This window comes from Balaenoptera acutorostrata, chromosome 3 (assembly GCF_949987535.1).
Source record: "Balaenoptera acutorostrata chromosome 3, mBalAcu1.1, whole genome shotgun sequence".
In the NCBI taxonomy this organism is placed as follows: Eukaryota; Metazoa; Chordata; class Mammalia; order Artiodactyla; family Balaenopteridae; genus Balaenoptera; species Balaenoptera acutorostrata.
Window position 1 is genome coordinate 34,878,765 of NC_080066.1, and position 16,502 is coordinate 34,895,266.

General features: G+C 43.9%; 1 protein-coding gene across 1 annotated transcript in view; it reads right to left on the minus strand.

Moving 5' to 3' along the window:
- Positions 1-447: 447 nt before the first annotated feature.
- The window catches only part of TMC3 (transmembrane channel like 3), a 45,586-nt gene continuing 29,531 nt past the window's right edge, over positions 448-16,502 (minus strand). Inside the window, exons 13-22 of the mRNA XM_007194250.2 lie at positions 16,116-16,361; positions 15,138-15,266; positions 14,775-14,842; positions 12,848-12,976; positions 10,744-10,854; positions 9,842-9,967; positions 9,137-9,215; positions 6,966-7,008; positions 5,041-5,290; positions 448-1,267 (exon numbers count right to left, since the gene is read on the minus strand). Of these exons, the coding sequence (XP_007194312.2) occupies positions 448-1,267; positions 5,041-5,290; positions 6,966-7,008; positions 9,137-9,215; positions 9,842-9,967; positions 10,744-10,854; positions 12,848-12,976; positions 14,775-14,842; positions 15,138-15,266; positions 16,116-16,361 (2,001 nt within the window). The remainder of the gene's footprint in view (positions 1,268-5,040; positions 5,291-6,965; positions 7,009-9,136; positions 9,216-9,841; positions 9,968-10,743; positions 10,855-12,847; positions 12,977-14,774; positions 14,843-15,137; positions 15,267-16,115; positions 16,362-16,502) is intronic.

The window sequence follows — 16,502 nt, forward strand, 5'->3', positions numbered from 1 at the left end:
TAGCAGGGAGGACTGAGTTTTGTATGCTGAAAGAGAACATTACAATACGATCAGGCCACTCCTAAGATTCAGGACAAGGGCAGACACGTGGGGTGAGTCTTCTGTAATTGGATCAGCTGTCTGGCTTGCCTATGATTTGGGGTCACCCTGCATGGAGGTCAAGGACTGAGGTTTTTTGAAATGATGGCCTAAAGTGGCTGGACCCAAAGAGACCCCCCGGAAACAGACCCCCCCCACTTGTGTATGGTTGCTGTAGATTAGGGAGTCATAGCCCTGTGGCTCTCAGGGCCGCAGCCAGCAGGCCATGTGCCTGGATATGCCCCACGGATCTCACCTACTGGGTGTGTTTGTCTCTCTTCCCAGAAGGGGAGGGACCATACACTTGTCACGCTACACCGCATTCCAATAGGCCTCTGATCTCTAGGAATGGGACGCCAGAAGAAGGCCCTAGACATTTGAACAAATCAGGTCATTCAGATCTGTGGTCAGCTCCTGCCTAGATATGGCCTTCCTCCTGCCAAACTGGCCCGCAGACCTCGGAAACTTGGGCTGGCTGCGGGTGACCTGGAGACACTGGTCGGTGCTGCTGTTCTGCTGGTCACTGCTGGATGCTGCCGACATGGAATCAGATTCTGTGACGGATGGCTCGAACTTGGCCTTAACTCTGGTCTTCAGAGGGTGCTGGGGGTGTTGGAAATTCCGGTAGCGTGGCTTTTTATGCACATACATTGGCCGGTCAAGCTGACCCTCAACGCCATCATTCCAAGATTTGTAATGCGTCCGTCTCTGGAGCTCAGGAGTCAGGCCCTGACTTTCTAAACTTTTGCCAACATAAAAATGAGGAGCCCCGTGGAGGTCGGTCAGGGAGCGTGGGTAGAAAGCCCGTCTGCTCGCTTTGCTCCTCTGCATCTCCTCCTCTTCTTCACTGAGCTGTGGAGAGGCCCAGGGCATACACTGTTGCATGTTCCTGGGGTACATCTCCACAGGGTCCCCAAAGATGTCTATCTTGAAACGTCTTTCTGGCCAGAAAGTTGAATGGTTTTTTTGGTGAGGGTCACGTTCATTAACCATATAGTATCTGGGGGCACGGGACCTACGACCCCGTGGCACCAAGGCTGAGACCCTTGATCCATGGTCGATTTGCTGAAGGTCTTTAGGGAAAAGAGGCTCCGAGTGAACGTCTTCGATGTGCTTTGTAAACATTCCAGGTGTGCAGGATCTCTTCCTGTAAAGATCACCTGTGCTTGCACACAGGCCACGCGGATACCTGAAAGACAGAGGTGGTTAAACACCTGCAGCCTTGGTGCTCACAGACCCCTATGCTGTCCCAGCACTGCGAGCCAGAACAGCAGTTCTCTGCAATTCCACTGAAACTTGTTCTGAAATGTTAATGGGTGTCCAGTGGGGAATTTCCCAGTGGTCCAGTAGTTAGGAGTCCGTGCTTCCACTGCAGGGGGCACGGGTTTGATCCCTGCTCAGGGAACTAAGATCCCACATGCCGTGCAGTGAGGACAAAAAAAAAAAAAATTTCCTAATGGGTGTCCAGTGGATTGCATGCACAGGAGGCTTTGGAGAACTGGGCTAAATAGATTTCTTTACTGCTGGAATTCTCAGAACCTTCCTTAACGTAATGATGTGCACCGTGAATCTCCATGGAGGGCAAAGAGTGTTGTGCTAGTGTATTTCATCATGGAGACCTCCTTTTGTCTAGGAGCACATAGTGGACCTAAGAACTGTGGAGCACATGCTGGGAACACTGCCCCTCACTATCTCTGCCATGCAGCTGTCCAGGTTCTTGGACACTTCCTCCGCATAGCCTATGTGGACAAAGAATGTCACCTGCCATTTCAGAAAACAAAGGATGTAAAGCCATCGGTCACTGCGGCTGCCCTGACGGTGTACCCTAAGGGGAATTCGGGATGGAGAAAAACAAGACACTGGCCCTAGATAGTTAAGATGTGTATCAAAGGAATAACTTCAATGAGCTCAGACTCTTGCATATTTCCCTAGAAGATAGAAAAGCACTAAAATCATTAACTTGAAATGTCTGTCTGTTTTGTGATTAGCAGTAAGGCTTTGATGTTCAACCACGTGGGTTTTTTTTCAGCAAAAACTGCTGTGTCTCCTGGCTCCTTCTTTGGAACAGTCCTTCAGAGCCATCTGAGAGGCCACGTCCCAGGCCACAGTCCTCAGTAAGTCCGCCAAATAAAACATAATTCTCAAATTTTAGGTTGTGCATTTTTTTTTCAGTCGACACCTAGCCAGGACTATTGGAATCTCTCCTCCGTACCAAAGCCCAATAGATACATGAAGACAACTCCTAATATAGCAAGATTTGGAATTCTTTGTTCACTTAGTCACTGTCTTTAAAAACAAAACAACCTCACCCCTTACCCCTGCCAAACAACTCTCCTATATATTATCTATATTACTTTCACCGTGTTACATTCAGATCAGATATAATTCTCCACGTAAGTTAGGGTCAGTGCATCCTTCTAGATGTCCTACCTTCCTGAAAAGAGCGCAGGGTTCTACTGCTTTCTTATGTGTAGGTACAACTGAAATAATTGACTCATACAATGATCTTGCCCATAACTTGGCCAGCCTGGAACTAAAATATAAAAGATCTTGCCAATAATATAGCCAGTCTGGAATGAAAAAATAAAAGATAAAAAAAATTTAAACAACAAGGTCCTACTGTATAGTACAGGGAACTATTGATATATTCAGTATCTTGTAATAACCTATAATGGAAAAGAATATGCAAAAGAATATATATGTATACACATGTTTATATAACTGAATCACTGTGCTGTACACTTGAAACTAACACTGCTGTGTAAATCAACTATACTTCGATTTAAAAAGAAAAAAAAAAGAGATAAAGTCCCAACTCCAAAGAGACTCAAAGGCCTTAGTGGTCTGTATTACACTTCTTTCCAGCGTCATCTCTGGCTTCCCTCCAGGCCCCCTTTGCTGCAGTCATTTCCCAAAGATGCCTCACTTCTTCATAACGTCATACCCTTGTTCATGCTTATTCTCCACTATGGTACATTCGTTTTTTTTCTTTTTGGTTTTTATTTTTTTATTTTTAAATTTTTTGTGTTTTCTTTATAACATTCTTTCTATATCCCCCCAAAAAATATTAAACGGAGATTGGTTAAAGAAGTCATAGCGTATCTAGACAGTGGAATAGTAATTGAGCTTTTCCTCCCCATCTTTACTGAAGTATAACTGACAAATAAAAATTGCATATGTTTAATGTGTACAACTTGATTTAATATATGTATCCACTGTGAAATGATTACCACAGTCAAGCTTATTAACATACATCACCTCACAGAGTAACCACTTTTTTTTTTTTTTTTTTACGACAAATGTCATTGTCTCCTTTTCATAGAGGGAATTAATTGACTAAGAGCTGCAAACTTTTTTTAAAAAACTGGTATATGGCTTAGGCAATACTGTCTGTAACCAACCAAGAATGCTCCGGAACATATTCTAGTTTCTTTCTTTTTTTTTTTTAATTTTTTAAAATTTTTTTTTAAAATTTATTTTTATTTATTTATTTATGGCTGTGTTGGGTCTTCGTTTCTGTGCGAGGGCTTTCTCTAGTTGTGGCAAGCGGGGGCCACTCTTCATCGCGATGCGCGGGCCTCTCACTATCGCGGCCTCTACTTCTTGCGGAGCACAGGCTCCAGACGCGCAGGCTCAGTAGTTGTGGCTCACGGGCCTAGTTGCTCCGCGGCATGTGGGATCTTCCCAGACCAGGGCTCGAACCCGTGTCCCCTGCATTAGCAGGCAGATTCTCAACCACTGCGCCACCAGGGAAGCCCCTCTAGTTTCTTTCTTAATAAATAAAAAGAATCGTACACTGTGACCCAGTGTCGTTTATCCCAGAAATACAAGAATTTTTTTTTTAAGTCTTAATTTAAAAAAATGACTTTTCATTAATACCAGTTTATTACTCAGCACTATGGTACATTCTTGATTCTTCTCCATTTGGTGAACTCTTACTTAGTTTTTAAGGTCCAAGTCCAATATGATTTCTCCTATGAAATATTTATGCATTCTCCACGTAGACTTTATCTCAACCCCCATTGTCCTCTGAAAGCATACTGTTTATCACAGAAGCATAGCATTGATCACATTATCTAATATTTAACTACATCCTTCTCTCACTATACTTTCAACTCTTGGAGGCAGAGATGCTTCTGATTAATCTGTAGTATCCACCACAGAGAGTACGATAGAGTTGATTCTCAATAAAAGTTTGTTGAATTAGATACTAGAGAATTCTTTACAATACAAACGTGTTTGGATTATGCTAATTTGGAATTTTTTGAGTTAGAGTGTTGTTGCCATTGACAAGCAAACAACTAATATTCTAATTAAAATTAATCCCTCTATTCATTAAACCAGGTCCCCAATGAAAAAAAAAATTTTTTTTAAGGCATTTTCTTTTCTTAGGCTATAGAAATAAATACCTTAGGTTGGCAGGAAGGTTTGCTTATAGGATATAGGGCAGAAGGCCGAGGAGGAAGAATTTGTCCTGTTTGACAAACTTTGTCCCCTCATTTCTTCTCAATACCAGCTGTCAACAGGCAGAAATGGCCTTGTGGCCTTCAGGCAGAAATGGAATTTAATGGCTCTTACTTCCTGAACATGTTAGGGCCTTTGAAGGCCTAATGGTTTTATTGTTTTTGTTTTTGATGCACAAAAACTGAACTAGAACTTTATTTTATATTTGGAAAGAAACACAACAGAAATAAGAACTAATTTTTATCCTTCTAAAACGCTCCATCAGGTTTGGATGACTGGGACAGTCTCCTCTGCTCTAAAAGATCTGTGTTCTTCTCAATGGGAAAATAATGCTTTGGTCTCCTGCTCTTTTTCATCACCTAATCCTTCCTTATCCGTTGCTGTCCCTAACATTTTAGCGTCCCTAATGGCTTTTTATCCTGCTCTTAATGGCTCTGGGCCATCACTGGTAAGTATTACCCAGGAGGCAGATTTCCTGCCAAGCTGCAGTTAACTCACCTGGTAGAGTTGCGCCCGGATCTGGAGATGCCAGGAAGAGGCAAGCTGGGACTGCCTGGTCCTGGCTGGGGACTCAGGGGCGTGGGCTGGGTGATGGTCTCCACCCTGCTACTCTTGCTACTCGATGAGTCGAAATTGACCACATTGCCATTGTTTTGAGGTGTCGCCGTGTGAGCCGAGGACAGCTGGCTGCCGAAATTGCTGTCCTTTGGAAACCTCTTGGTGCTTTCGTCTTGGGTTTGGATGCGGGCTGCAGGAAGAGAGAGGGTGAGGGGAAGACAAGCTGAGGGGGGACACGCTCAGGTTGGTTTCGCTGCAAGTGTCCTGACTTCCAACAGGTGGGTCTACAAACAGTTGTGTGCACTTGCAGATACTCCTGACCCCATGGGTGACAAACATTTCATAATTCAAATCATTTCTTCACTGAGAGTTGGAGCTGGAAGGGAGTGTAGGAGGAATCAAATGAACCCCGAGGCTTTACACATGCACCATCTGATGCCCCCATTAGCAAAGTGGGTTATTCACCAGCTTTGGGGCTCTGGTTCTTTATCTATACAATGGATATGATGAAGCTTAGATGATAATTAGGATTTTTTGGAAACAGTTCACAGAGCATTCTGAAAAGAAGTGTGGTCTTAGGCTTGAAAAACATTAGATGACAATATTGTTATCCTGAGAAAGTTTATAGAAATCCTAGTTTTTGAAGGCAACCTGAACTAAACTTAATTATGCTTCATTGGCAAATAATACTTGATAATTACAGTGGAATTTTATAACATGAGCTGCAGTCTCTTTCCATAGCAGTTTTTTTAAAATTTTTTATTTGATATTGGAGTATAGTTGATTAACAGTGCTGTGTTAGTTTCAGGTGTACAGCACAGTGATTCAGTTACGCATGTACATGTGTCTATTCTTTTTCAAATTCTTTTCCCATTTAGGTCGTTACAGAACATTGAGCAGAGTTCCCTGTGCTATAGAGTAGGTCTTTGTTGGTTATCTATTTTAAATATAGCAGCGTGCACATGTCACTTTCCATAGCAGTTTTCATCTGTAGGCTTTCCCTCTGAGGAAGTGGATGGAGCAAACACAACCCTTAAGCCTCATGACTCTTATTCAGGCATGTTCTTGGAAGGAAACACATCCCTCCCAATTAGCTCTGCATTAAAGCAGACAACGGAGTTGCCCAACAAAGCCTTTTTGGGTCTCATTTTTGTTTATCTTCTGAGGAAGAATATGGACTACGTACGCCATTTTGCCGTTGCCCACTGATCTTATTAGTGGCTCCAAGTGGCAGACATGTTTCCTTTGAGCTGCACCTGCCCACTTTCCCCTCCCTTCAGCCCACAACAGAATTGTGCTCCTTGTATTATCATTCTTTCTACAGGGAGGCTCTTTCCTTTTCCCTCGATGAGCCCAGCTGGGAACAAGTGTGTCCAGGTGCTGCTGGGGAAGATGGGAAGAAGTGTGCCCGTTGGGTTTGGATTTCATACTAGGGAATCTGTTTTCATGGCTGGACCTGCCCACCTGGCATTGCTCTGCAGGCAGGGACAGAGAGGACATGACCTAAGGGGCAGAGAACTGGGGAGGGGGGCTTGCAAGGAAAAAACGGGCCATTGAGAGGAAGTACACAAAAGTGAATAAGGCCAAGATGTTCTTACGGGTTTTCTTCAGAATTTTGTGCTTCTTTTTCTCTCCTACTTCAATATTTCCTTGTGATTTCAGACGTGTTTTGGGGTTATTCACAGGCCTGGGTCTGATGTAAAAATTGTAGATATAAACCAACATTTATATCCCTAGATTTTTATTGTGTCTAGTTAATTGTGAAAACCGCAGTTGAGTAGGAATTTTTATTCATGATGAAGCTTAAACTGCTGTTTTTTTAAAGTGCTCACCAACCGAGACATCAGGATTTTGTTTGTACTTACCTTCTACCATTTGGGCAACCTTTTTCTTATCTTCAGATCTTGCCTAAAATATAAATGATAACCATATGTTTGTTTTGGATTTAGCAGGAAGGAGTAACAAATACAGTTAAGCCCCCTATATATGAACGGGTTCCATCCCGAGAGCGCGTTCATAGGTCCAATTTGTTCGTAAATGCAACAAAGTTAGCCTAGGTTCCCAACTAACACAATGGGCTATACAGTACTGTATTGGAATAGGTTTATAATACTATTATAAAATAATACACAAAAACAAACACACACAAATAATACATAAAAAACAAACACAAAAAATAAAGAAAACATTTCTAATCTTACAGTACAGTACCTTGAAAAGTACAGTAATACAATACAACAGCTGGCATACAGGGGCACGTTCGCATCTTTGAAAGTTCTCAACTTGAAGGTTCGTGTGTAGGGGACTTACTGTACTATTCTTGGGGGTGGGGGTGGGGAATGATGTAGGTATCACTGCTAATCCTTTGGGCCATGGCTGAGCTACTGCCATTACCTGGGGACGGTGTGCTCTGGTCCTAAGCCTGTTACTTGAATGAATAAATGCTGACACCTGAGAGCTGAAGTTTTATCCCTGGCAAGTTTCATTTTTAGGGGCAGCTCTTTGATGGACCATGTTGAGATTCTGCTAAGCATGGTTTGGCTGAGACACAAAAGAGAAAATATGGATCAACCACATGGGAGATGTGTGTTTCCATAAAAATGCCCTTTGCAACTCCAGATGCATTTCTTTCTTTTTTTTTTTTTTTTTTGTGGTCATGCCATGTGGCACGTGGGATCTTAGTTCCCCGACCAGGGGTCAAACCTGCGCCCCCTGCAGTGGGAGTATGGAGTCTTAACCACTGGACTGCCATGGAAGTTCCTAGATGCATTTCTTATTTGACTATATATGAAATGAGCTGGTGTTTCTTTAATGAACTGATATTTGTGAGAGTTTTTTTTTTTTTTAATGGAGAAAGGTGGAAGTTTTTTGCATGGGGTTCTGGGGCTGGGTGAAGCAAGTGAGGTATCCAGGGGTCAAATTTAAGGAGGTGCTCACTCTTGGGGCTGTGGGAGTGCAGGGTCGGCGTGACCCTGAGAGTCTGTGCCTCTAAGTTTGGCAGCCTGGTGCCTCGCTTGCCTCGCCCCAGTCCTGGCCCTGGGGGAGCACCTGGGGTGTGCAGAGGAGGAGAAACTGTGGAAGGATTGGGGAGTGTTGGTTTCCCTCTGACTGTTCTGAGATCTATGGTTTGAGCCCCAGATGGGAGAGAAGGTATAGTAAGTCCCCCACATATTAACCTTCAAGTTACGAACTTTCAAAGATGTGAAAGTGCGTTCCATCAACGTCAGGCATGAGTGACATTGCAGCTCGCCCTCCGTCTCCTATTGCTGATGATCCTTCAGCTCTAACATCTCCCACCTCCTCTCCCTCCTCCAGTCAGTAACTCTTCTTGTCTGTTCACTCGATGTCAGCCCCTGGATGCCAGCTGGTGTACTGTACTACTGTACTTTTCAAGGTACTGTGTTGTAAGATTAAAAATGTTTTCTTTATTTTTTGTGCTTGCTTTTTACATATTATTTGTGTGAAAAGTATTATAAACCTGTTACAGTACAGTACTATGTAGCGGATTGTGTTAGTTGGGTACCTAGGCGAACTTTGTTGGACTTAGGAACAAATTGGACTTACGATTGCGCTCTCGGAGCGGAACTTGTTCGTATGTAGGGGACTTACTGTAATGACAACCAGAATTTAAAAGATATGAAAAAGGTGGGTCTTTGGGTCCAAACAGTGTCTTTGGGCTCAGATGTCCAGCTCGACATGGGATTAGGGAGGGACCCTTTCTCCCCGCCCAGTCAGTGCAGCCAGCAGAAGAGCCCAGTATATTGCAAGCTTGGTGTGGCCACAGGAGGGGGAGCTGAAGCGCTGAGGGCATGAGCAAGGCCTCTAGGAGAGGAGGCTCATTCTGGCAGTTGAGGGCCTGGGTATTCTTAGAAACAGCCCTGGGAGATCCTGGCCGGGGAGGGGTGGTCTTGCACTCTAGCAGGTGGCCAAGAGTCCTAGTAATTTGAAAATGTGACCTCACTGGTATTCCCTGGCCAGGGAAATCAGTCAGATGGTTGATGCACATTCACGATAGCACAGGTTACGTAATACTTGCGTTTTGGATCTGCATTCTGAGCTGGTGGTTGCTGAGCTTTAAGGATCTTGCGATGCTCTGAAGGTAATAGATGAGCATGCTAGGGCAGAACAGCACAGGGCGGTAAGTGTACTTCATCCCCCTTGTCGGGCTTCTGTGTTCCCTGCCGGATGTGGGCTACCCACTGACCGCCCCAACCACCCCCTGAGGACAAAATGTATCAGTGAGTTTTCAAGCTGGCAAGTGCTGGGAAGGAGCTGCTTTGCTTTTCTCTCTCCTGATTTTCAAAGCAACCTCCACTGACCTGGAATTCTGCATGGATGACAGCAATAAGGAAGGAGTGAAGATGGGAGAGGCATTTTACAGTGTATCATGGTAGGAGTATTGGATCAACTACTTGATGTTATTTCCCCTTTAAGTTAAAACAGATGCAAGTTAGCTGCACTGTAAAATTCCATGTTGAGATTAAACTTCTGGAAAATAAGATAATGATAATCACATTCAACCCCATGATCATGGCCACAGCGATCGCCAAAATGCCGTTGATGAATCAGTCATGCTCTACCTCCCTGGCCCCTGTGTGATTCAGCGTCCCTGCTCAGATCATCAGGCTCCGTAAGTGACTTTTGAATGAATTCATTGAATTTATACAATTATTGGAAAGCAGTGCTTTCTTCTTGGCCAAACACGCAGAAGTCCCCCCACAGCAGGCAGGAAAGTACTCACAAAAGAAGCAGCACAGCTGGCAGGATAAACACAGGGCTACTGACGTACCCAACCACAGAGCCAAACCACGCGGGAAAATCCTTCTCGATCGTTTCTGACACGATGTCATAAATCTTCTCTTGTCCGCTGTGAGAAAGAAAACCATAATTCCAGATTATATTGCTTTTGGCAGAAGGATCCTGCAAGCCATTAAAAAAAAAAAGAAAAAAGGCTAGCTAGCTAGAGTCCAATCCTCAAAGTCAGTTTCAAAGCTAAAGTAAGTATCTGATGAATGTGAAAGATACATACCATTCCTGAAATGATTTCGTCTGAAGTAGCCATTTAATTAACATGTAGCTTTGAAGATGGGGTCAGTCACCACATGGGGGTGTGTGTGTGTGTGTGTGTGTGTGTGTGTATGTGTGTGTGTGTGTGTGTGTGTGTGTGTGTGTGTGTATAATGTAGACAAAGATAGACTCTAAATGTTACATATACGTTGTATCAAAACTGATGTAAAGCAAATGCTAGGTGAAGATAACTCCAGGGACTTCTGTCTTGATGCAGCTAGATACTGTAGAATCAAAAGTGACATGGACTATCTTTTAATAAAAGCTTTCTGAGTTCTGGAAGGGAAAGATTGACCAGGTACAATTTCCTTCTAGCCTTGGAGCAGTGCCGTTTCCCGTTTTGATTTGAAGTGGGCTGTATCTTTTAAAGATGAGCACAGAGATGATCATACTTGAGGGCAGCCTGCTTAGCAAGGAAAGGGCAATGGTCTTGGATTCAAAAGACATGAGTTTGAAGTTTTTCTCTGCTGTTGACCTGTTTGGTGAGCCCGAAGGAGAATTCAGTTCAATGCAGCGGTCCTTCCTCTATAGCTGTCAGTAGCTCCAGGCAGAGTAGACTGAACTAAGGGAACTTACCTAAATGGCCCGCAATTTAGAGATGGCTTGTACCGGACAATAGCAAAAATGGTTGGCAGCATGCATAGGAAGAGCATAAACAGGAGCATTGCCAGGTAGAAGTTGTTGGATCTGTAAAGAAACCAAGTGCCAGGCGCTGAGTTCACTCTCTGGCCAGCTGCCGATGGTGTATGTGCACCCCACTGACTCCTCCCCAAAAAAACCGACACAGAAACTGTAGCCCTGACTCTTTGCAAACAGAAAAATCCTCCTCCCATCACTGCCTAGGAAAGGGTCTGTTGTAGGATCACAGGCAATTTAGCAAACTAGAAATGGATGCTCAAAGGGAATTCGTGGATGACTCAGCCCAACCTGCTCATCTACTAAACGCTTGCTGAGCACCTGTCCGCCTCAAACCAAGACAGGGGTGACCCCGTGGCCATCACACAATAAACTTAATTCATGGAAAAATCTTAGCACCTTTGCCCCACCCAGCTGAGTCCTTACCTAGTGGTTCCCTGTCCTGTTCCCAGCCTTGAACTTGTCCCCTATGTCTGAGGATGCTTTGACTCTTTTGTTACGGTTCTTGACTCTCTCACTTGGATGTCTCTCTCACCTGGATGTCTCCCTCAACCTCTTATCTGCTCTGCTCCTGGCTGCTCAGGGTGAATGGTCTGCCTGAGTAAGCCCTGGGCCCTGGGCCTTAAGCTGGTCTGAAAGCTCGGCTTCCCAGGCTTCCCCTGAGGGCAGCACAGGTCTGTTTGGTGTGCAAGGCCCTGTATATAGTCCTGAAAAGAGAATGAATGGTCTGTTAACCTTGAGACTCTCAGCCAGCATGTTCTCTCTCTCTCTCTATTTCTCTCTATTTCTAATGAAATAGACTGGACTAGAAGAGAACAGAAAATATCAGGGCACATACAATGTGGTTAAGTAGGTGAGTGTTAATTTGTGAAACATTTCTCTATTTATATACACACATTCTCTTTATATATATGTACAAACACACACACACATATACACTAAATATATGTGTGTATCCATTTATATGTATGTGTTATGTATATTTATGTGTGTATATATGTATGCATGTATTTTTATATATAGGCATACATAGATGTCAATGAATATACACATTCATATGTAAATTATATATAAAACATATATATGAATATATGCATCTACACTGGTCACTAGGTGAAAGATACATACACTGTCATGCTGGTTATTGTCAAAAAGTTTGAAAGACACTGATACACACCCACATCGATACCTATTATGTCAAAATAAAATAAATGAGTTCTAATCAAGGTGTTCAAAATGTGATATGAATTCACCAAAATGGCTAAAGTGAAAAATACAGAGAAGAACAAGTGTTGACAAGGTTGTGGGACAACTGGAACTCTCACATGATGCTGGTGCTAGTGGAAAGGGCGCCTCTGCTTTGGCAAAATAGTTGGCGCTCTCTACTAGAGGAGAACACGTGCGTGGCCTGTGAGCCAGCAAGCGCAGTCCTAGGTATGTACCCAACAAAGGACATGCGTGAGAATGTTCAAGGCAGTGTTATTCATTATAGCTAACCACAGGAGGATGGATAAAGAAATCGCGGGGTGTGTCCTCAGTGAGGTGATTCTCACAAGCACAATATTGAGAAGAAGACAGGAATAAAAGAGGTCATACTGAGTGTGATTCTATTTACATCAGGTAAAAAACGGTGTGGCGGGGGGAACGAATTACGCTGTTACAAGCTGGTAGTGACTGGAATCGAGTACAAGGGGGCTTCTGGGCGCTGTTCTTGCTCTGTTTCTCCATCTGGGGGCTGGTTACAGAGTTGTGTCCAGTTTGTGAATATTCATCAAGCCGGATATTTGTGATGTGTGCCCTTTCTGGATGATTATTAAACTTCAGTAAAAAGTTGTAAAAGATGTGGCGTGAGCTTAAGAAGAGTCACGGTTCATTTGAAGGGTGGGGCATTGGCAACGGCTTCAGGTAGGAAAGGCAACTGGAGGGCGGACGAGATTTTGACAGGCAGGGAGTTGGGGAGACCCCCTTGCTGGAGGTCATTCTGGCTAAGGCGAGTGCGGGTGATGTGAGTTTTCTCTGCGAAGCGGACTTGACGCTCACTGACCTGGAGGCTCGGAAGACTTGCTGGTGGGGCACGTTGCAGGTCAGCACGGCCCAGCTGCGCAGGTACATGAGCCCGATGAGTTTGAGGACGTTGAAGGCAGGGAGACATGGCGAGAAGAAGGCCCCCATCCTGAAACCACAATGGGAGGCCAGTTAGCGTCTGTTCTCCTCTGGTCTATCTTGGTTCTGAGAGTTTGAGATTTATACTCTGTGCTTAAAGAACTGAAGAAGCCCCTGGAGATCTGGGACCCCAACCTTCCACCTGCTGGAGATAAGACAAGTCACTTCTGCAGATGAGCAGGGAGCCTGTTTTAAAATATCCTCTTGGCACAAGGATGCTAAGTGTCTTCTGCCTTTTCACACTTAGCAAAGGAAAGGCCCCCTTCCGGTCAAGAGGCAAATAGATAACTGCGGTTTCGGGCAAGCTCTAGATTTTGCCTGTCTATGGGGTTGGTGGGGCTAGGTTAATAAATTACTGACTTTCAGATTTGATCAACATTATGTGGAGCAGAGCTACTTTTGTTGGACCTTGTGCTAAGCATCCTCACACATTTTGGCCCATTTAACCTTCTGCAACCATAAAAGGAGGGGTAAATATCCAAAGCTTTTAGACATGAAAGGTGGGTCTGGGAAAATTAGGTGATTTGCTCAGAGACTAATAAAAGGGTGACCCTATATCATCCAAACTGAGAGACCTTTGAGAGTGACAGATCTGGGATAACATCCCAGGAAAACAGAGGTATATCTACCCTGCAAATAAGTGCCAAATATGGAATGAAACCCAGATCTTCTGACTTTAAGGCTAAATCTGCTTGTACTGGATGTTCATTCAATACAATACTTGTGAAGTTTGGATTTAGCAGCAGGAAAATAGATACAAAGAGAGGTTTAATAAGTAAAACTCTTTTTAAAAAAACTTTTGGTTTCTCACATCAGGCAAGACAATTAGCTTCTCTTTTCCTCAGTTTCCTCATATTTAAAATGGAGAAAATAATACTAATTACCTCACAGGGTTTCTATAAGGATTAAACCAGTTATTACAGGTAAAAATGTGCCTGACATTCTGGCAAACGTTAAGTAAATGTTTTGTATTATTTTTAGTACTGTATTTGTGAAAATATTTTTCAAAATAAGTGGACTCTAAGAATACAGAATTTGAGTCAAGCGATATTACTTTATATTCCATTCCTCCTGCATTTTACTGAATGATTATGAAGAGAGATTGTGTCTTCTGAAGGTATGGGACACCCAGGTTCTTCTTCTTTTTCGTCGTTTGCTTGTATTTTAACAAATAGCACTTTTTGTGGTCCAGCAGGGAAAGCCAGAGATGGAGGGATGATTAGGGAGCTCTCCGCCGTGTCCCCATGGACACACACGTCCATGTCGATCAGATGATCCCTTTCAGCCTTTAGTATCTTTAGGAACATGATTGCCTTGGCTGGGAGTTGCGCTGGGTGAGCAGACTTCCCCTAAGATGGGTCTATCTATCTGGGAGATGGTCGTGCACCTGGGCTCAATGTCCACGTGAGAGTATGGAAGGAGAGTGGGTAGCTGAAGGCAGGCTCCCCAGCTGTGACACAGCCACTGATGGAGGTCCTCCTCGGGGGTCAGCAGCCTCTCCTCCTAGCCTCCCCGCAATCTTCCCCAGCAGCTTATTCTACTGGTTCTTGTGCAGTTTCGTTTGTTTTTCAGTGACCGATAGTGGCCTAAAAATGGACTATTTCCTTCCTCATTCCTTTCTGCAAAATGCTTAGAAAACCATTACTGAAATTACTATCTATGTGAAATAGTTCAATTAGAAACTGTTTATGTCCTTTCTTGACTCTTAGGACTGTGTTTATTATGGTCATGTCCCATCCAGACTCGGTCAATTAAAATCTTAGCCCAGATTAGATGTAAGCACAGCAGGAAGAAACTTTGCTACGTACCAAATCATTCCTTGGTTGTAGACTAAATGTAACACGTTCTCTGCTATTTTGAATTCCCCGTATTCAGGCTACAAGAGAAAACGAACTTCATTAAAAAACGTTCCAAATTTCTTTGCATAAACCACTTCATTATAGTCAAATACACAGAATTCTTTGCTCGCCTAGATACGTAGAGATCATTGTCTGTGAGGCCATCCCAGCAAATGGTAAATGTAGGAAAGAAATGGAAACTCAAGCTTTGTACAGCCTTTCCCTCTTCCCTCACGTATTTTCTCTCAGCCATGTCAGTTTCCCAGCCTGGCCATCAGGAAAGGACGGATCTGGCCATACGAATTTCCCCAATGGACACGGCATCTTACTTACAAACTTGCTCTCCAGGTCCCAACACCAGTAGTCACTTAAGTACCGAACGAAAAGTCCTCGGAAGAAGTCTATGAGCAGAATGCTGGCCACAGTGAAGAGCATGTCAATGATGGACAGCTTCAGCATCTCCTGCAACACAAGGTGTCCTTGGATGCCACCACGCCCTGCCCTTCCCATGGTCCACCTCTTCCTTGGGGTCCTCCCTTCTCTCTTCATTCCCATGGCTTGAGCCACTGGGCCCCCTCCAATGGCGACTCCATTTTTGGCACATAATGGCTGCTCAACAAATATTTGTTAATTTGAATTTTGATATCTGAGGCCAGCTTTACACAAAGCCAGGGAAAAAGTCTATGGTTCTGAGCCACAGGAGACTACTTGAGGTGTTATCATGGGATATAGTGAAGGTGAAAGGCAGAGGGGTTCAGAGCACAGAGTTTGGAGCAGATGCCTGGGTTTAGGGCTTCATTCTGCTTTTTTTTTTTTTTTTTTTGATGTGGATCATTTTTAAAGTCTTATTGAATTTGTTACAATATTGCTTCTGTTTTATATTTTGTTTGTTTGGCGCGAGGCATGTGGGATCTTAGCTCCCCGAACAGGGCTCGAACCCTCATCCCCTGAATTGGAAGGCTAAGTCTTAACAACTGGACCACCAGGGAAGTCCCCTTCATTCAGCTTTTACTATCTGTGTTTTGGGGCAAGTTACTTAAACTCTTGTGCTTCAGTTACCTCATCTCTGCTTCTAAGGATGATAATAGGATTCTAGACTAAGCACTTAGAACAGGGCCAAGCACATCGTTAATACTGCCTGAGTCTTTACACTGATTATGATAATTCATTTTGAGACATGGAAAATCCTAATCCCCCACTGAACTTTATTTTCCTTTTCTATAAAATAGAGATAATGACACTTCAGAGAGTCACTAGAATTAAGTGATGAAATGGGCACGGAAGGGCTTTATAAGGGAACGAGGGAGCCACCTGTCCAACGTATGTCTCCCAGCATTGGCCTTGCGGACTCTGGGTGGAAGCAGTGGTCTTGTTGGCCTCTGAGAGAGGCGAGGTGTAAGTCAGAACATTGGCTTGTTCCAGGGCCCAACTGCTGTTTCTCCTGAGCCCTATCCCAGGCCCAGGCGTGGACCACTTCTCTTCTCCAGGGGCTGCCCTGGTGACAAAGAAGATGGTAGAATCTATCCAATGACTTGTGCTATTTGGGGGAGCAGTTTCCTGTGGAGAGAGGGAAGGAAGAAGAAAAGGTTGTCCAGTTATGTGTAAAGAAGAATCCATCATGAACACCAAGGATATCACTGCATTGCTTGGGAATAATCTCTCTTTCTTTATCTCTGTTTCTCTCTGTCTCCAACTCTC